The 21258-nt window shown below is 39.9% G+C and overlaps 1 protein-coding gene across 5 annotated transcripts in view; it reads left to right on the top strand.

The window, feature by feature from the left end:
* Window positions 1–21258, top strand: part of TNS3 (tensin 3) — a 437135-nt gene that overhangs the window by 200852 nt on the left and 215025 nt on the right. For all 5 annotated transcript variants that reach the window (XM_032796818.2, XM_032796815.2, XM_075062606.1 and 2 more), the window contains one exon: window positions 16766–16804. In XM_032796818.2, coding sequence (XP_032652709.1) covers window positions 16766–16804 — 39 coding nt within the window. The remainder of the gene's footprint in view (window positions 1–16765; window positions 16805–21258) is intronic.

Raw genomic sequence — 21258 nt, 5'->3', positions numbered from 1 at the left:
TTTCAGCCATATTACTTTGGGCTGTGAACTCATTTCATAAAATGAGCAACACCTGAATCGGGATACTCCATGGTGTTGGAGAGAGTGGTGTTGGTAACTTAATACAGGATATGCTTCCTTCTGAGCCCACTAGTGCTGCAGCATGAGGTTAAGGGCACCGTGCTGTGGGAGATCATTGGGATAAGATGTAAAACATTAGAAATGGGGCCTGATTGCACATAGTCATTAGTCCTCCCATAGCGTTTTTCTCAAGAGAAGCAATGTAGCACTGATGTCCATACTCATTGCCTATGAACAACTATTTTTATTTCCCTCTAATGCCTGGTTCAGTTTCAACTGAATAATTATTCTTTGCTTCCTTTCTTAAACTAATATGTGGTACTGTTAATCAGTGATTGCATTCTACCCCAGAGATGGCTGCATTTCAATGATGGGAGATTTTAGTCCTCAATCTTGCAAGCTGGTCTGTGCTTTGGACCACCCAAAGAAATGATAAGTTCTGTAAAAATGTAAGGCTTTATGATGTATTTTACTGGATATGGTATTTTCAATGACATTGAATTGAATGACATTCAATGACATTTTCACTTAATTCGATTAGGGACATTAACACAGGTACTGTGTACATAACATTACATCTCAACAAAAAGGACAAGTCAGAGATCTATAGAGTCCCTTATACAGGTGCTGTGTTGTAATAGGAATGTTGTAATAATATCTAGTTTTTTATGGAAGGAATAAAATAATAAATAAAGGTGAAAAGACTCGTAGCTCAATGTAAGTCTGAACTTTTAACTTGTGACCTGCAAGAGAGGATGAAAGCTGTCTCTGTAAATACTATTTAGAGTTTGCTTTAACACATATTTCTTTTCCTCTCATCTGGAATGATCAATTCTGTCATATATCAGATTTGGTCATGTAAACCACTGCTTCATAACAGGTGGACCCAGGACAGTTCTAAGTTCATCCCCAGTACATAATAAATATTTGTTTGCTCCATCAAATCAATAGTACAATATTTTACAGTGATGGGAGTAGGCAAAACATTTTAGAACTATGTTTTCAGCAGGCATCTAAAAATGCCTCTTCAAAATTTCTTGGGGCACGTGTGCACTCACACAAAACCCCAGTATTTCTGTGATCACACCAGGAAATTTTATGTGCAAAGGGTGATCTGCAAATCAAAAGAATATGCTTAGAATTTTTCTATGTCTGTTTTTGTAAGTCCTATGTAAAGGTGACCTTTTAATAACTATAGAAACCAATGATGGAAGAACTTGAGCTTTGGCAGTGCAGTCGGGGGAAGCACCCTGTGTTTCAAAGCCCTGATCCAATTCCAGGTGGAAGACAATGGCAGTCTCTTCACCTGTTCTCTTGTGCAAGTTGACATATAACTAGATAGGAAGGGCAAGAAAAGCTCTTTCACATGTTCTGTGGAAGCTGAAGGGGAGAACTATCATGGAACAGACTGGGCATCCTTCCTTGCATTGTTGGATGGGAAGATCAGAAGAGTTTTCTTTGTTGATGAGCATTCCTGCATCAGAGTAGATGGAAGACAGTAGATGAAGGGATCTGCTGCTACCACTTTTTTGTACCTCTGTTGTAACTGTGAGTTCAGCAGGTGCATACTCTATAAGTGAGAATTTTCCTCCAACTCTTTCAAGCATAGAAATAATAAGTTTTACCTAAAGATATCAAGCTAGGCATTCATTTGCCTTTTCTGGCTCCAGTTCAACAAAGCACTTAAGCACATGCCCCACATGTCAGTGGGACCTCTTGCCTTGTTTGAAGTGTGACATGCATTTAAGTAAGTTGCTGAATCAAGGCTTCTCATTCTATGCCATTTTTTGTTATGTTGTTGGCAAAAATCCTATAGCAGTAATTTTAGGAGAGTAAAATAATTTAACCATGTCAATGCCACTGAATGCACTGCACAGGTAGGGGCAAACACAGTTCCAGTCTTGTCCAACCTACTTGGTACATCAACAGTTTGGAGTAAAAGAATCATAGAAATGTAGGGTTGCATGGGACCTCAAGAGGTCATCAAGTCCAACCCTCTGCAACTGAGGCAGGATCAAACAAATATAGAAGAATGCTGATGTTTTAGGGCAACATGGTGACTGTAACAGAGCCCAGCAAATGTGATCAATTTAGAAATGATACCAACAATATTATTCGGTCAATGCTTCAGTCTTTCTGCTCGGCATTACTTTTCTGTATCCCACATTCCTCGCTTAAAGATTGCATTTGAAACAGAGTTACCTGACTATAATGAGAATTAAAATGTGCCCCAATTTCCTGAGGTAAATATTGATCCAAGGTAAAAATGTAGGACCAGTGTCACTCGGTGCTCTACTCACTGCTAAGGGTGCCTCCATCTGGCTCTGTCTGGGGATTAGTTATGCCAGTCCCACGACTCTCCTACAGTTGTTCACTCTGTCACTCTCCCCATCTTGCTTGCTTGTGACTCGACTGCTCTCGCTTCATGGCTTGGACCTCCAGCCAGGTCAGAGTAGTCCTTCCCTTCTGGCATGTCAAAGTCTCTCAGGACTTACTATCCCAGTCATTCCTCTCACTGCCCCTTAATGGTGCCACTGCCCAGTGACTGGTAATGGATATGCCGGATATGCACATAGAGAAGTTCTCCATGCACAGATTATTGTTGTTTGTATTAGAAAAGACCTTAGAGACCAGTATCATGCTTGGGGTCCCAGGGTGCTCAGTGCTATGCGAACACATACTGAGACATAGCTCCTGCCCCAGAGTTTATAATCTAAGAGACAGAGTGGAAGGGGGAACAGAGCCACAGAGAGGTGAAGTGACAAACCACAGGTCGGTGGCAGAGTTACCAGTAGAACTAAGGTCTCCTTAATCTCAATTCAATGCTCTGTCCATCAGACCATGCTGTCTTCCCTTCCCTATGTGAAGCGGGGGAGTGGCTCAGTCACCTTCTTAGCATCGATCGCCCACTTGGGTTTGATGGAGATTCTCTGTGAGGTTCAAAGTGGGAAGGGCCAGGGAATGCATATCATCTCTCCTCCATCTGTGTAGGCCTTACCTGGAAGGTAACTATATCCTTAGGCTGTGTTGTATTCCCTTTTCTGCATAACCCAAGGAGGGGCCCCTGAGCAGCCACAGCTGGAACCATGTCACCAAGGAGCCTGGATGTGGGGCAGGCTGCATCTTTTTCTGTTCCCTTATTGAGTAGTGGGAGGAACTTCCACAAGGAGATCCTCACAGGGATTTTTCTCCCTAGAGCACCCATCTTCCTTAGATTTCTACTCTGGAGGAGTAGCTTTTAAAGGTAAATCTTTCCATATAGTAAACAGATTGTGTCATCAAAGGCACAAACTCCTTTTTTACTATCATTCTCTTCACAATAAAAATATAGGACTGGGGAAGTGTGGAGTTGTACGATATAAGTGAAAACAAAACTAAATTTCATCTCTGAAAGTGTTTTGTAAATTGGAAGCACCAGGTTGTGGATCTGATGGTGAACAGACTACATCTGGTGTATATTACAAGGAAGGGTGTTTTAACAGATTATTTATGTGGCCAATATTGCAGTGCTATTTAACCCCTACCTGCTTTAAAGTATTTCTATACCATGCCAATGGAAGCGACTTAAATGACAGCACCCCTTTGATGTTGTCTATGGGGATTGAACCCAGGATTTCTGGGTCTTAATGTATGTATCTGTCTACTGCCCGACATAAAGAACCGAAGATCAATAGCTTCATAGGTTGCAGCAGACTTGTATATACGGTATTTAGAACTAGCCACTAGAGGCGGTGGGGGAAGCAACCCTGTGTAAGGTTGGGTTACAACTGCAAAATGGTGATGAATGTACTCGGAAGACAAGCATAAGATTTCTGTCAACAAGGGGAGTACAGCATACCTGCCTATGATGGGAAATTGAAAAGCATAGCATTTTCCGTTTGGCTTGAGTTCTTCTATCTCCTCTCTCCCGCTCCCATTAAAAGTACAATTAATCATTTTATATTTTTAACATATCAAATCAGGAAAATAATCTGTTACTGATTTTAAGTGAGTTATGAGACAAGTGAGGGTCCAGGTTCCAAAAACTATTTTCACTGCAATCTATCATGGCAGGACTGATTCCTCCTCAAATTCTTTTGATGCCACTTTCATAGTTGTGCCCATTGCAGCAATGGCAGTTGTGGCACTGATGTCCCTAACTGATATTGTAGCAATAAAAGTACTGAGATTTTGGAAGCAGACCTGAGAGCCTGGGAAATCTCCCCAAAGTCTGAGTGTCAGGCTAAAATCCTGAGATAAGACAGGTCTGATGTACATCTGGTTTGTTTTCTCTCAAGAAAATTCATTGCGTACTCGTATTTTATTCCCTTGAGGCAGGAAAACTTCCATGGAACCATTTCCCTCCTTTCCAGAGCCCCTTCTGGTTGTGTGTAAGATCTGTTTGACTTTGTAAATGAAGCATGTTTTCTCATGGGGATTATACCAAAATAAATAGGTCTGTAATCCTAAAAGGATAACAGAGTTCACTGTGGAATGTGTATCTAATTAAGCTTTAAGAGGTCAGACCTGATACAAAGGAAGCAGAAGTGGAACCTCTCAACAAAAGTAAATACAATTGACAAAAAAGTGGATTTGTTTTTTTGTTTTCACTCTTCTGAAGAAAAAAATCCAACAAAACCCAAGATATTCTGAATAAAAATGTGCATGTATATAACATGTTTTGCCCAAGCATCTCAAACCTTTACAAATCTTGCATTAAGTAAGCCTCTCAAAGCCCTTTTTTGGGTGTAATAGTAGTATACCCCTCGCTCAGATGGGCAAACTAAGTCACAGATAGGATTAATCTCTTGCCCCAGGTCACACAGGTTAGTGGGAGAGTCAAGAAAAATATAAGGATCCTGGACCCTGTCACTGGCTCTAATCACTGTATGCTCTCCCAAGACTCCATTTTAGGTTCTTGTAAATATTTCTTTGCCTTTGGACTCTTTTGGGGCATAGCCAATTGTCTGAGTTCGAGAGCTAGCTGGCATAGAAAATGCTGATCTGTCATTACCTGTCTCTGATTAACTGGAGAGCTCCTCCATTACTGCATCCAGGAATCCTGATAGGTTTTGGTAGCTCTGAAGAGTTCCTTCTCTTTTGTTCTTTTCAAATGCACCATATGGAGCTAGGTACCAAATCTCTTCCCCTGTGCATGGCCCTTGAGAGAATTGTAGGTAGACTTTGATTTATGTAACAAGAAACTTCTTTTCTTTCCTTTTGCAAGCTGACATGTTCACAGTTTTCTTTTTGGGGTTTCTCAATATAGGCCAAGTCTATGACCTTGCCAAATCAAACAAGACACTGTGGAGAGAAAAACCAAGCTTCTAGGTGGCAGAAAAATGTGAACAATAAGTTTTTATTTCTTAGAATAGACACATTCCAGGTTGTTAGTGAGGGTCTCTCTTCCAACAGTTCCAATGATTTAATATTAAAGAACTCTTTCTGTTGCCTCATGGGTGTTTTGTGCACAAGAGTTTGTGTGTATTTAAATGCACTGAAGTATAAAATGTCTTCTGAAGGAATGTAACTTTCCTTTTAAGGTGCTAACATAGGGCGCTGCTCTGTAATCCCAAATGAGGCAACAAGGAGTTTTGCTTGTGTCAGGAATGTAGGAACAGGCTCATGACTTAGACATCATGATGCTCAGTGTCTATATGTGGCAGTGCTTTCTACTTTCAAAGAGTTCTGCAAACGTTAACTAATCCTTCATGACACCTCTCTGAGGTAGGTAAGCACAGTATTATCCTCATTTTATCAGACAGAAAACTCTGAAGCAGAGAATTTAATAAGGCAACAGAAAAAGTCTCTGTCAGAGCTGGGTTTAGAACTCAAGAGTTTCTGGCTGTATTTCCTCAATCTTTCCTTAAGCAAATTTACTATAGAATTAGGCATCACAAAATGCAATGTATAAGACTGCATTTATTTGAAGGCCACTCTAATATGTTTTGGTTTCTAATTGCTCTTTGATGGAGCTGTATAATGATTTTTGCTGGTTTTTACAAACACAGTCATGAACCCAGACATGTTAAATCTGTTTTAGCCTCACTTTAATTTTATAAAATTCACTGAATTTCTTTTATCATCTTGAGAATTTAGTATGCTTAAAATTTCCATACGGTAACTTGGTTTGGAAAATTCTTTTTAAAAATTATAATTTGCTGAGGAGAATTTTCATAGGAAGTGACAAATAGCTGAAGTGACCATGGGTCTAGATTGTACTGGGACAGGCTTTTTTTGCATGTGATCTCCTAGTAACTCCTTTGGGGACTTCTGAAATGTCTCAATCTTTATTTATTTCATCAATCACAATGGTTGGGTTTATATATGTGTGAGTGTCAATTAATCACAGTTAATTTAAGTGATTAACTCAACAAAATTAATTATGATTTGAAAAAATAATTATGATTAATCACACTGTTGATAGAATACCAACTGAAATGTATTAAATATGTGTGGATGTTTTTCTACATTTTCAAATATATTGATTTCCATTAAAACACAGAATTCAAAGTGTACAGTGCTCACTTTATATTATTATTTTTATTACAAATATTTGCACGGTAAAAATTATGAACAAAATAAATAGTATTTTTCATTTCTCATAGACGACTCATAGATCAGAAGGGACCTATACAAGTACTGTAGTGCAATCTCTTTATCGTGAAAGTGTAACTCACAAATGTAGATTTTTTTTGTTACATAACTGCACTCAAAAACAAAACAACATAAACATTGTGGTCTACAAGTCCACTCAGTCCTACTTCTTGTTCAGCCAGTCGCTAAGACAAACAAGTTTGTTTACATTTACGGAAGATAATGTTGCCTGCTTTTTATTTACAATGTTACCTCAAAGTGAGGACACGTGTTCACATGGCACTTTTGTAGATGGTGTTACAAGGTATTTACATGCCAGATATGCTAAACATTCATATACCCCTTCAAACTTTGGCCACCATTCCAGAGGATGTGTTTCCATGCTGATGATGCTTGTTAAAAAATAATGCATTAATTAAATTTGTGACTTAACTCCCTGGGGGAGAATTGTATGTCTCTGCTCTGTTTTACCCGCATTCTGCTATATATTTCGTGTTATAGGCAGTCTCAAATAATGACCCTGCCCATGTTAATTTTAAGAACACTTCCACAGCAGATTTGACAAAATGCAAAGAAGGTATATGTGAGATTTCTAAAAATAGCCAGAGCAATTGTTCCGAGGTTTAAGAATCTGAAGCACTGTTTAAAATCTGAGTGGGACAAGGTGTGGTGCATGCTTTCAGAAGTCTTAAAAGAGCAACATTCTGATGCTGAAACTACAGAACCCAAACCACCAAAAAAGAAAGTCAGCCTTCTACTGGTAGCATCTGACTCAGATGATGAAAATGAACGTGCATTGTTCCGCTCTGCTTTGGATCATGTCCTCTGGAATGGTGGTTGAAGCATGAAGGGACATATGAATCATTACCTCATCTCGCATATAAATATCTTGCAACACTGGCTACAACAGTGCCATGTGAACGCCTGTTCTCACTTTAAGGTGACATTGTAAACAAGAAGCAGGAAGCATTATCTCCTGCAAATAGTAACTAAACTTGTTTGTCTGAGCAATTGGCTGAAGTAGGACTGAGCCTCTAACGTTTTACCTTGTTTTATTTTTGAATGCAGTTATTTTTTTGTACACAATTGTACATTTGTAAGTTCAACTTCCATGATAAAGAGATTGTACTACACTACTTGTATTAGGTGAATTGAAAAATACTATTTCTTTTTCTTTTTACAGTGCAAATATTTGTAATAAAAATAAATATAAACTGAGCACTGTACACTTTGTATTCAGTGTTGTAATTGAAATCAATATGTTTAAAAATGTAGAAAGCATCCAAAAATATTTAAATAAATGGTATTCTAGTGCTTAAAAGTGCGATTGATCTTGATTAATTTTTTTAATTGTGTGATTAATCATGATTTTTTTAATTGCTTGACGGTCCATATATATATATATATATATAAATTGTTTGTTCAGTATTGCTGTACTGACTATAATGACTAGCATTTGCTATGTGTACCAGGAATAAACAGTCCAGTAGAATGAGTGTTGAGCGTGAAGTATTTGGAGGGAAAAGTTGAATGTGTGTAGAACAGCTCTGATAGTATCTATTGGCCATTGTGAATTCTAGTAGCTCTTGTTCAGTGTTTACTGGTAAACTCATTTAGAACACTACGCTACTAAAATAAAGCCTCCATTCTGAGAAATATGGATGTGTTTGAGTTAGAAGTTGGTAGTAGTACACATTTATTACAAGATGTATTTTTGTTGTTTTATGCTTATTTAGAGATCCTAAAAATGGGACCACAAAATGTCCTGGTTTTGAAAATGCAGTCACTAACAATAGCAGTATTTTAGGAGACGATACTGTTATTTTCAGACACTGAAGTGAAATCACACAGCCTTTCGGTCATTTTATCAAAGTGCTTTTTTCAAGGAATGTGAGTCAATAATAAACTCCAGGCAAAGAAAGTTAATGTGTTTCTGGAACTGTTAATAAATAAATAAAGGTTCTAAAACAATTCCATTAACTCTCGCCAAATCTAGTCTTTGTTTGCTGTCATTTCAGCAAAAAGTCAGCGGGCTCTTCTTACATCCCTGTAATTCTGTAAGCTTTGCTAGATGTAGCCCTATCAGAGCCCTATATTTTTCATTCCTTTCACTCTACCTACCATCCTTTAAAAACAATTACTAATGTACTGAAACATACTGCCTCTTAGCAGGTCAAAGTGCTTTACTTGAACAAGAAATTTTGTCTATATTGTGCGTGGACTTTTATATACAATGAATAAGACCCTGTTGCAGTCATCCCACATCTACTATAAAATTTTATAGCTTATATCTATAATTTACTTGAGTGATAGCTGTTGTTCAGAGTGAATGCTGTAATATAACTAAACAAATAAGGTGTGCAGATTTTCAGGGAAAGCGTTGACTGATATTGGAGGTTGAAGCTTTGAAACGAAGCTCTGGAGCTGTCTGGCTCACTCTTTGTAGAAAGCTGTTTGTCTTAAAAGGCTTGTAGAGGAGGCACAGCCACAAGTTTTAAAAAGATCAAAGTAGAGTACAGGTGGGATGGTGCACTTTATAAAAGGTAATGGTAGAATGCAAACATCGGATGTCCAAGCAAGTGATGCTGTAATATGACAGAGGGGGGCACTATAGTACAGTTGTTAAAGCAAGCGGTAATGGACTTTTTCCTTTGTATGTGCACTGTTAAAAAGTCAACAAATAACGAGTTATCAGCTTTTTAAAGTTAATATATTTGTCATCTCAGGTGATGGCTGATTACTGACTGCACACTGTTACATGGCTCTGAGATAAAGAAATACTTACCCAAGGTTTCTCAGGAAATGTAAATAATTACTGGAGGCAGAATTTATTGTTAAATTAATTCTTTGTTAAATATATTGTCGGCATCAATGCAAGACTTCTCAAAACTAAGGCTGTAGCTCAGGAAGACATTATTTCTCGGGGAAAGCACTTAAATATCTGCTTAACTTTAAGCACATGCTTAAATTCCATTGAAGTCAATAATATTTAAATTAAGTCAATAAATTAAAGTTGTTAAACTTTTCCTTAACTTTGGGGCCTGTTGTATCCACAGTATATGTGCACTTGCACAAGCAGAGAATTGTGCTTAGAAACTGTGCATTCTGCATGCAACAACATGTAGTTTACACACAATTTTTCGCACGTACAATTTGCATATGTTCTGGGTGTGGTTATATGTCTAGGTGCATGTGCATATATTTTGCAGGCACAGAGCAGGTGCCTAGTTTTGAAAAGTTGACCTAAGCATTTTTATAGTATTGTTGCATAATAATTAGTGTTAAATGTATAGATATTGAAAAACATTTTGTAAATATTTAAATATGATATTTTATAAATGATTATTTAATTTACTTTTTAGTAGAATAAACATACTAGAAGAAGTAGACAAGTGAGTGGCTCTAATTTGCTAGAGTATATTACTAGGTAGCCTTATAGGTACCAGTAAATGTAACTTCTGGAGTGGTCAGGAAAATTATTTTAGGGTTACATGCACTTACACTAGAGAATATAATAGGGGGTGAGTAATGTATAAAACAGTTGAATATGGTAATAATCCTGAAGTTGCCAGCACTGCAGTAATATTAGATTTGAATAAAGTGACCCTGCAACTTTGCTTTCTAGCACTATAGTTGGGAAAAATTGAGTTATGTGTCTAGTGAAGAGAATAAAACCTGGCTGTGTTCTTCTGTAGATAGGTATCATTTTGTAAAGTCATAAACAAGCTTTAAGCAAGCACTCTCTTTGTAAATGTGTCACTCAATGGAAAATTTAACACTTTCTAATTGGGAATACACATACATTCTTTATCCTGTATGAAGTTATTTTTCTATTTGGAAATATGAAATTACAACACAGTCTGAACTATAAAAATAATCTTAACATAGCACTTTTCATCCATAGATCTCTAAGTATTTTACAAAGGAGATCAGTACCGTTATCCCCATTTTACAGATGAGGAAGCTGAAGTACAGGGAGATCACCTGGCAAACCAATGGTTAGACTGGAAATTGAACTCAGGTTTCGTGAGTCCCCCATCCTATCCTCCAGGCCACACTGGCTTCCTAACTAATATAACATTAATCATGATACTGAGAGAGTTTTTCAGACTGACATTTTGAGCATTGAAGTGGTTTGGAATATAAAGCATTTAATAATAGAGATTAAGGGGACACCGCCAACTTGAGTAAATTTGGTCCATTTTAAATATGTTAGTTAAAACTAGTTTCAGGTATGACACCTACTTCTAAGTCCTCCTGCAAATTTGTGTGCTTTCACAATCACATATTCCTGTTTTTCATTCCCCTACTGTGCCTTGAAAGATCCACATAACGGGCAAGGAAACAAACTCTTTATAAAGTGCTGTGAAGTGCGCAAAGTAGACAAACTGGAAAAAAAGGGGGTTTTCCTCTATTTTCTTTTAAAGTATAACCTTTACTATAATTGCTAGAGCACAAATGTAGATAGAAGTCTGATTTTTTATTGCGAGCGTCCCTTTAAAATTGCAAGCTCACAGGAGCTTAGAAAAAATGGGCATGCTTTGGACCAAATTTTGGCAGCTGTAGCACAACTGCACAAGAAAATGAGAGGGGAAAACAATACAGGGAGCCCCTTCCCCACCTTTGCTCCAACATAGATGGCAGCCATAATACAGTCTCCTGCTCTCCAGACATGTGGATAGACTCTGTTAGTTCTTTTAAGAGGGATCAATTCCTTACAGGTGGAGTCCCTCCCCTTGTGTGCCACTTGGTGGCTTGAGGGTTGATTTGGGGACAGGTGGGAGGGGCATGGATCCCCTAGACAGGATTCCCAGGGAGTTCATTTTCTCCAGCACACTTGGAGGCAATATGACAGCTCCTGGGGTCTATAGGGAAAGGCTTCCAGCCATCATCACTCATGCAGTGCAACTATTCACTTCACCGCAGCACAGCTGTGGCTGTAAAAGAAGTGATTAAGCCCTTTGACTTTTGTAGAGCTCTGGCTGCTTTGAGTGAAGGTGTTACATAAAATTGTATGTGCCTATGTCAGGCAGAAGATCAGGGAGGCAGGAAAGCTGTCTTCTCTTCAAACAACTGGAAGCTTAATCACAACATTTTATTAACATCTTCCACCTGTTTAATATGCTTGCTCAGTTGGACAGAGAGGATTAGCAAAAGTCAGCAGCAGCCATGATGAAATCTGCAACGAAAAATATGCATATGCATATCACTTCGTCCATAGACTGTCAAACTCAGAGGTCAGAGAAAGGCTTCAGGTTGTGAAAGCCATGTCCATTTCCTTGGAGTTAGCTTGGGAGAGTTGGGGATGGTGGGCAGGGTGGTCCTGAGATTTTTCAGCTTTAACGGGCGTTCCTGGTACGGAAGAATTTGAGAACCACTCTTTCCCAAGCAAAGGCTCAGCTATCCAGGCAAATGCCATTTCCACATTGAGGGAGAAAAAAATATTCTGGGATGGAAGCTTTACAGGAGTTAAGAGACCTGAGTGGGGTTTTTTTGATGTAGTCAACTCTGCTTCTTTCTACCTGTGTTGTTCACCATCCAGTGTGCATAGGACTTAACAACCTCTTCATTTCTGCTGGTTACAATGTTGCATAAATTGAGTCTTGCTTTTTAAAAGATTGTAATGAATACGGCTGTGCAGTGCTGTGGTACACTAGACCGCTTATGGGACTCAGCAGGGCACCAGCTGCTCAGGAATCAGAGGCAAATGGTGTAGCTGCTTCAGCTGTGAGGCCGTAGCAGCGCTAGCACAGGTAGATCCCAGTGAGCACTAAGTTACATGGCTACGTGAAAGGGTATTTTACTAGAGCTGGCAAAGTAAATGGAGGCTTCAAGGTGTAACACTTCAGGTGAAACACATGCTGTTCCTAGCATGGCCACTTGGGGGCACTCCAGTAGAGAGTTCAGGCTCCTCAGAATGGACCTTAATATTATACAAGACAGAAGGGGACAAGAAGATCTGGACGACCTTGAAAACTGGAGAAATGGGATGACATTTAATAGTGCAAAGTGCAGGGTCATGCACTTCGGGACTAGCAACAAGATTTTTTTCTATAAGTTGGGAATGTATCACTTGGAAGTGACAGAGGAAGAGAAAGACCAGGGTGTATTTGTTGATCATAGGATGACTATGAGCTGCCAATGTGATACAGCCATGAAAAAGGTTAATGCAGTCCTAAGATGCATCAGGTGAGGTATTTCCAACAGAGACAGGGAAGCATTAGTATTATACACGGCACTGGTGAGACCTCATCTGGAATACTGTGTGCAATTCTGGTTTCTCATGTTGAGAAAAATTAATTCAAACTGGAATAGGTGCAGAGAAAGGCTAGTAAGATGATCTGGGGAATGGAAAACCTACCTGATAAGAGGACACTCAAAAAGCTTGGCTTGTGAAGCCTAACCAGACAAAGGTTGAAGGGAGATATGATTGCTCTCTAAATACATCAGAGGGATAAATACCAGGGAAGGAGAGGAATTATTTAAGTTAAGCGTCAGTGTTGACACAGGAACAAATGGATATAAACTGGCCATCAACAATTTAGGCTTGAAATTAGAAGCAGCTGTCTAACAATCAGAGGAGCAAAGTTCTGGAACAGCCTTCCAAAGGGAGCAGTGGGGCAAAAAATCTAATTGACTTCACGACTGTACATGGTAAGTTTAAGTAGGGGATGATATGATGAGACTGCCTATGATGGCATATAGCCAATCTGCAAATGCTAGTAGCAAATATTCCCAATGGCCAGTGATGGGACACTAGATGGGGAGGGCTCTGAATTAATACATAGAATTCTTTCCCAGGTGTCTGGCTGCTGGGTCTTGCCACAATGCTCAAGGTTCAGCTTCCTGACCCCAAATATGATGGTCAGGAATTTTCCTCTGACTCAGGTTGGCAGAGACCCTGGGGTTTTTTGCTTTTTCCTGCAGCACAGAATATGGGTCACTTGGAAGTTTAAACTAGTGTAAATGGTGGATTCTCTGTGACTTGATGCCTTTAAATCATGATTTGATGACTTCAGTAACTCAACCAGAGATTATGGGTCTATTACAGGAGTGGTTGGGCAAGATTTTGTGACCTGCAGTGTGCAGGAGTTCAGACTAGATAATCATGAGTGGTCCCTTCTGGCCTGAAAGTCTGGGAATCTATTAAAGGCAAATAAGTAACTCACAGATTTCCAGGCCAGGATCAATATATCATGTGTCTCATTGAGTGCCCCTCTGCATAGTCTCTTTGCTGCTTCAGCAGCAGGGGCGGCGAGTTATATGGACCTGTGGTGCCCATGCTCCAGGAATATTTAGGACCTGGGGGCCTGGCTCCACTAATGTTCGGGGCCAGGTCTCTCCCCTGTGCAGCAGTACTTCCTGAGCAGCTCCTGATAGCATGTGGCTCCAGATAGGTATAAGGTCCCCTGCAGTCTCTGCCTGTATATAATTGTTATTTACAAGGATAACAGACCCAAAAAAAAGGGCTAACACCTGGATAGAACATACTGACCACTCCCCCAGTGACTCTGGTTCTTTGTCTGCAGTAACCTTCTTCTGGTTTCTGTCCTTTTAAGATACTGAGCTAGCTGCTGAGTTCTCTTCAGGCTCCTCTATACTCTGTCGCTTGCTACTTCCTGCATAGACCTGAATCCAGACGTAATGTTTGCCACACACAGGCTGCTCTACATATGGCTCTGCACCTTTTCCTCCTTTGGTAGGGTTCCCACTCTGCATGCAGCTCCTCAGCTTCTTTCCAACCTGCTTCCCTGCTCTGCCCTTCGCTCACCGTGCAGACAAGCCTATGTGGCTCCTACGTCACGATGCTGCTCTTCCATCAGCCCTCCAGCTCCCCTGCTCTGTTCTCAGCTTGTATCACAGCCTCTGCAGCTCATCTTGCTCAGACCTCACAGGAATCAGGTATACTGTTGTGAAATTATAAACGCAGAATTAAAAGCAGAGCTGTCTGTGTACATTTGTTATTCAGGAAATAATGTGATACTCATCTGCCTCTAGAGCTCTGGCCTGTGCTGTGCCACAAGGATCCATCCTCTCTCCCATTTTGTTCAGCATCTATGAAAGCCACAACAAGAAAGTGTGAAAGTGCATGGACTAAAATGCCAGCGAATGTGGGAACTGGAAGACTGGATCGGAACCGTGTGCCATTTAGTCCAGTATTCTGTTTCCAACAGTAGCCAGCATAAGATGAGCCCGGCTCTATATGAGCTCCGCATCAGATGCAGGCAACACCATCTCTCACTTATACAGAGCCTTGGCTGACATCTGAAAGTTGGAGGATGATCAGGAATAATGTGTCGTAGATTTATAGATTCTAGGATTGGAAGGGACCTCGAGAGGTCATCGAGTCAAGTCCCTTCCCTCATGGCAGGACCAAATGCTGTCTAGACCATCCCAGATAGATATTTATCTAACCTTCTCTTAAATATCTCCAGAGATAGAGATTCCACAACCTCCCTAGGCAATTTATTCCAGTGTTTAACCACCGTGACAGTTAGAACTTTTCCTAATGTCCAACCTAATCTCTCCTTGCTGCAGTTTAAGCCCATTTCTTCTTGTTCTATCCTTAGAGGCTAAGGTACAAGTTTTCTCCCTCCTCCTGATGACACTTCTTTAGATATGTGAAAACTGCTATCATGTCCCCTCCTCAGTTCTTTTTCTTTTCAAACTAAATAATAACCATATTCCTTCGACCTTCTCTCATAGTGCATGTTTCAAACCTTAAATCATTCGTCTTCTTCTCTTGCACCCCTCCAATTTTCTCACAATTTCATGAAATGCGTGCTAGAATGACACATAACTCCAGTTGAGGCCTAACCAGTGCCAGAATAGAGTGGAAGAATGACTTCTTGGTGCTTGCTCCCACACACCCTTAAGGATCCCAGAATCGTTTCGCTTTTTTTGCCATGCCATCACTGTGGACTCATATTACCTTGTGGCCACTATAATCCCTATACCCTTTCTGCCGTACTCCTCCTGGACAGTCTTTCCTATCTGTATGTGTGAAACTGATTGTTCTTCCTTAGTGGAGCACTTCGGATTTGTCTTTGTTAAACTTTCACCTATTTAACTCAGACCATTTCTCCAATTTGTCCAGATAATTTTGAATTATGACCCTATCCTCCAAGCAGTTGCAGTCCTTTCAGTTGGCATCATCTGCAAACTTAATAAGCGTACTTTCTATGCCAACATCTAACGTTGATGAAATATTGAACAGACGCTCCCCAAACAGACCCTGCAGAACCCACTTTTATACCTTCCAGCGGATTGGGACCATAATAACTACTCCTACTTTAGTAGCCCCCATCTAAGTTGTATTTGCCTGTTATTGACAGAATATCATGTCAGACCATATTAAATGCCTTACTAAATCTAGTACAAACACGTCCACCGCTTTCCTGTATCCAGCAAGACTCATTATCCTATCAAAGAAAGCTATCAGATTGATTTGACATGATTTGTTCTTAACAAATCCATGCTGGCTATTCTCTATCACCTTATCACCTTCCAAGTGCTTGCAGATGATTTTCTTAATTACTTGCTCCATTATCTTTCCTGGCACAGAAGTTAAACTAATTGGTCTGTAGTTTCCATAAAGCTTCCTATTTGTGTCCTCCAAAATAGAAGGCATAAGTAATAGAAGTAGCCTTTATATAGCTATAGAAAGCCACTAAAAATTGTTTCCCATGACTGATAGTATAGTCTGATGTGGTCACACTGTTCCTGGTTTTCCATCCATTTTGGTATTTAAATTATTGAACAAGTCTTGTGTAACACATATAGGCCATAGAATCCTTAATCTGAAGTGTTTAAACTTCAGTATAAGTGGAGTTGACATACCAGTTCAGGTCAAGCTGACTTTCTGGTTTTGAACACCGTGGCAGATCCAAACGTAGATCTCTTTTCTTTGCAATTAAGGTGAGTGTAATTTGTGTTTCCTGCCTTTGGCTGAGTCAGGCTTAAAAGGAAAATTTACCTATAAATAAGATTCCTTGTTCTGGGCCTGATTTGGTGAGAACTTTCAACTTGCACTGCATTCAGTTGGATTTGAGGCCACTCAAAAGCTCATGAGATTGGGCCCTCAAAGAGAGAGAGATCTTATTTCTTTATTTTATTCTTTTTATTCCAGGTGGTGAAACCCTGCTTCCTGCCAATCAACTACGAACTGGTAAGTGAATCTGACAGTACTGATATCAATCAGGGGAGAGAGTGCAGTTAAAAGACCAGCAGAAGTATTCATACCCACCCACACCTTACAATCATCTACCACTGTCCTGCTGTGTAAGGCTGGCCAAATCATTTCTCGCTTCTGTGCTTCAATTTAACCCTCTGTAACATGCTGATAATGATATTTACCCCTAATTGGGTAAAAAGCATTGTAGAAGTGCTGCTTCATTATTCATTATTATTTCATTATAGTCAAATGGTTAAAGACTGAATTGGTGATTCATTGGGTCAGTTACCAAAGGCAATAATAAAAACTGAGTGAGGACTCTATTTGGCTCAATAATTTTATTTATGAGCTAATCCCCTGCTATGGTATTGGGACTCTGCACAACATTGCTATAAAAATCGATAAAAGTATTGCAATAAAAAAGCAGCCCCTTCCTACCTTACATCTATAGCTTACAATATTAGTCTTATTGAACATCTCTCATGATACCCGCCATCATAAGACTATCTTTTAGTTGCTAGAATGCAGAATCTGGATGGTATTTTCTTTTGTATTTTTATGCATAACTGGAAAATTTGAAGGGAAAAAAATCCCTTGTTGCTGTGTTTTAAAAATGTGAAGTGAATTGGAGTTACTTCTGAACTACCATCTGTATAATGGATTACCAATCACTAGCATCAGTGGGCAGACTGCTCTTGGGGATGTAGGTTTACATGAGAAGTCAGTTTCTGTATGTCAGTCTGTGTGAGTGTGTATGTGCTTCTTATCTATTCATATCTTTTGTTCTCCGAGCCTTTCTCAAATTGCTGAGCAAACCTGAAGGGTTGAGAGCCAAAACATGAATACTGTAACATGCTCCTAAATCTCATACAGGCATAAGATTCAGGGATCCCTGGCTGTGCAGTTGGGGATCAACAATCTCTCTGAATGCCTGGCTTTCCATTGATTTGTGTGTGTGCCTAATGCAGCAGCAGTTAAACATTTACTAGTGATGGCATGAGGGGCTCTTTAATCCGTGGTGGTACCTCTAAAAGGTGCCATGCCATCTTTAGGCAGTCCATTTCTCTGTAGTCCCTGGCCTAATATAAGACCTGTTGAAATCAATAAAAATTCTAAGCACAGTCTTTTGTGTGTCAGATTAATGGGATTTGGAGGAAAGAGACTAAATTTGAGCTGGCGTCCCATGTTTACACACAGTAAAGTGTTAACCGAAGTGATTTTTCTTCCTCCTCATAGTGGGCCTGGCTCATTATGCCATCCTATGTGAGGTGGATGAGATGGCACTGTAATCCGAAACTCTCCTGGTCCAGGCAAATGAGACAAATCGCAGTTTCTTCCATTTGTTCTGGTTATTAGCAATATTCGTGATCTCTTTAGGGTATGTTACCACTGACTTGCAAATTGGACTTGCTCTACTAGATTCTCCCGATCCATATAGGTACAGGTATGGCCTATATTAACTCATTCTCATCCTTGTTCCCTCTATGAAAGGGTGAGGGTATTGGGAAGCAGGGGACAGAACTTCTTAAGTCTGTTGATTTGTATGAAATAATTAATTAGGACAAATATTTCATCAAAGCAAGTCCCTGAAAGGATTTTGGAAACATCCCTCATAATTTATAGTCTCTCTGAACATTAAGGCAAGTGACATACAAGCAGTTACCTCTCTGTTACCTTTCTATATAACTGTCATACCAGCTCAGCCTGCTTCTGTTTCAAGTGGACACAAAAGTGCAGTTTCAGAACAAAGGTAACTGTTACTGGTATTAGGCAGGTAGAAGATTCCGATTTTATTTGGATTAGGGGAGGTGAACACTCAGTGGGATTATTTAAACTGTAGACTCTTCAGGTCAGATACTTTCTTTTAATCTGTACAGCACCCAGGATGATGGGGCCCTAGGTGCTACCATAATACAAATAAGTAACGGACAACTTCTAAGATAATTCTCCAGTTAGTGGTACAAACATGAAACTGAACTCAATGAAAAATAAAGATAGTTACTACACATACCTTGCAGCACAAGATCTTACCCAGTAATTTAGAAGTGATAAGATCTGCATCTTGCACTTGGAATGGAAAGTGGTGAAGTCTATGATGTTGTCAAAATAACACTATATAATCACCCCAGTTTCAATTATTTCGGTAATTTATTTTAAAATACCTATCAGCAACTATGTCTAACAATACAGACACACACAAAAATTCCCCTTGGGGTAGAGAGTTAAAGAAATCCCTATGACAACCCAGTTCCTGTTTTTCTGACTCCCTCCTCCACCAGAGTCCAGCTGGGGTACTGGAAACTCACACCCCAGAGAGCAGTTGGGTCCCAGACTAGCACGGAGTTCCCTGCATGCTGCCATCTCCTCCTTCCTTCTTCAGGGCATTCTGGGAACTGCAGCTGCTGAGAACCTGCCTTGTCTTCTATTTGTGAGCTGGGCTCTGCTGGGTCCAGCAGCCCCTAGTGGCAGCCAACATCTCTGCAACCCATTTCGGTGGGGAAAAAAGGAAATTCTGTGTGACCAACATTAATTTCTGCAAAATTCTGTGTTGCACAGTGGTGCAGAATTCCCCCAGGATTAACCATTTGGTTCCCACATAGAGGTAATTAATTCATGGCTATAGTATAAATTATTAAATCCATCTAACTTAACATACTTGTTGCCAGCATAATCCTCCTGGTGGTTTATACTGAGTACTGAAATTCAATTCTCAGTGGTGTATTGGCTGGTAGATTGTTGAAGCCAATGAAATTTACATACATTTTGTTTCTTCCGAATGTGGATTTTATTGAATATTTTCATCTTGAATGTCTGTTTCCAAAGAAGCTCTTTCTGCCCATTTCTCATAAATCAGGCATCTTGAAGCTTAGCAATGACATCAGGGCCCTCATGTATCAACTCACAGCAGCTGTTCATAGTTTCAGGAGCTGAAATATAAGCCAGCTGTTGTTAGATGTTCACATACTACTTGCTTTACATTGTCATTTCAGTTACTCTGATTTGAAAAGAGAGATTTTACTATAGCTCTTATAATCGAAGTCAAATGAAAATAATAACTGTTCTTTTATGCACTCTATTTAATTGGTTAGATTTGACACAATTGATTTTGCTTACATTTTTTAGGGACGTTATATAATGGATGGTAGGAGTTAAAATTGATCTTGAGTGGTCTCATTGTATTTATTTGTTTATTTTGAAAATTAAATGTAATTGAATTTTATAAAAAAAAAAGATTTAAAATTAAAGAAGAATCAGAAGGATGCATGGCCATATACATTATGGGTGAGAACTTTGCTCTTATTCTGGCCCATTTATATCAGGGGAAAGGAGCAGAATAAAGGGACCCTTAAATCCCTAGTTGTAGCCAGGAGAGGATTCCCCAGCATAGGCACTGCCTTCTAAGAACTTCATGGCGATCCCCAGCATATAGACAAGAAGGGGATTAGGAGGTATGTGTTGGGGATGGGTAGCATTGCAGAGGTTCTGTGCAGTGCTGCGACCTACAAAGCAGCCATAATTTAGATAGGCCACCAGCCTCTGCATCCTTGGGAGCAGCTCAGGATTGGGATGGTGCAAAGGTGGCATAAAGCCACCATAGCTCCCCCTTTCCCTGTACTGTGAGTTCTGTTCTTCAGAGCCTCTTAGCGCAGCATTTTGCCCAATGCAAGGGTTCTGAACCAGTCTTTGGAGGGCAATTTGGCATCCAAATATGCAAGGGATCTGAAAATCCTACCTGAGCTGTGCTGGTGCACTGGTGCAATCTTACCTGAGTGTAATGTCTCAGTGGTTAAGCTGTTATGTAGAGGTTTTGTTCAGTTGCTTTTAGGAAAGAGCATTGTGATGCGGAGTAATTGACTTAAAAGTTATGGACAATGAATATTGGTCAGGGAAGAAGTGAGAAAAGAATAGAAAGAGAAAGATGCCAATGAAAAGAAAATAAATTAAAAATCAAAATGGTACCAAGGAATAAGATGGTCTTCTGTGCTGCCTTTAAGAAGAGCTTGTGTTTAGTGTAGAGGGAAATCATAGAATATCTGGGTTGGAAGGGACCTCAGGAGATCATCTAGTCCAACCTCCTGCTCAAAGCAGGTCTAATCCTCAGACAGATTTTTGCCCCGGATCTCTAAATAGCGCCTTCAAGGACTGAACTCACAACCCTGGGTTTAGCAGGCCAACACTCAAACCACTGAGCTATTTCTCCCCCTGTTGGTAGTATAACCAAGCGAACCACTTTAACACAACAGTCAGTGGAATATATATTGAGCTACAGAATTATTGTATGTTCTTGTGTATGTCCAGGTCTAGGAGCTGGTAACCTCTCTGGCTGTGAAGGTTCTTGGGGTACCCAGGACAGAGATTCACCTTTCTTCCCCCTGCCTTCAGCAAGAGGAGACTCGCTGGTGCTTAATTGGGTGCTAGCTCCCTGACACCTCCAGCCTGTTAGCCAC

This window comes from Chelonoidis abingdonii, chromosome 2, assembly GCF_003597395.2.
Source record: "Chelonoidis abingdonii isolate Lonesome George chromosome 2, CheloAbing_2.0, whole genome shotgun sequence".
In the NCBI taxonomy this organism is placed as follows: Eukaryota; Metazoa; Chordata; order Testudines; family Testudinidae; genus Chelonoidis; species Chelonoidis abingdonii.
Note: the sequence above shows the minus strand (reverse complement) of the source record. Positions and strands in the feature narration are given on the sequence as shown.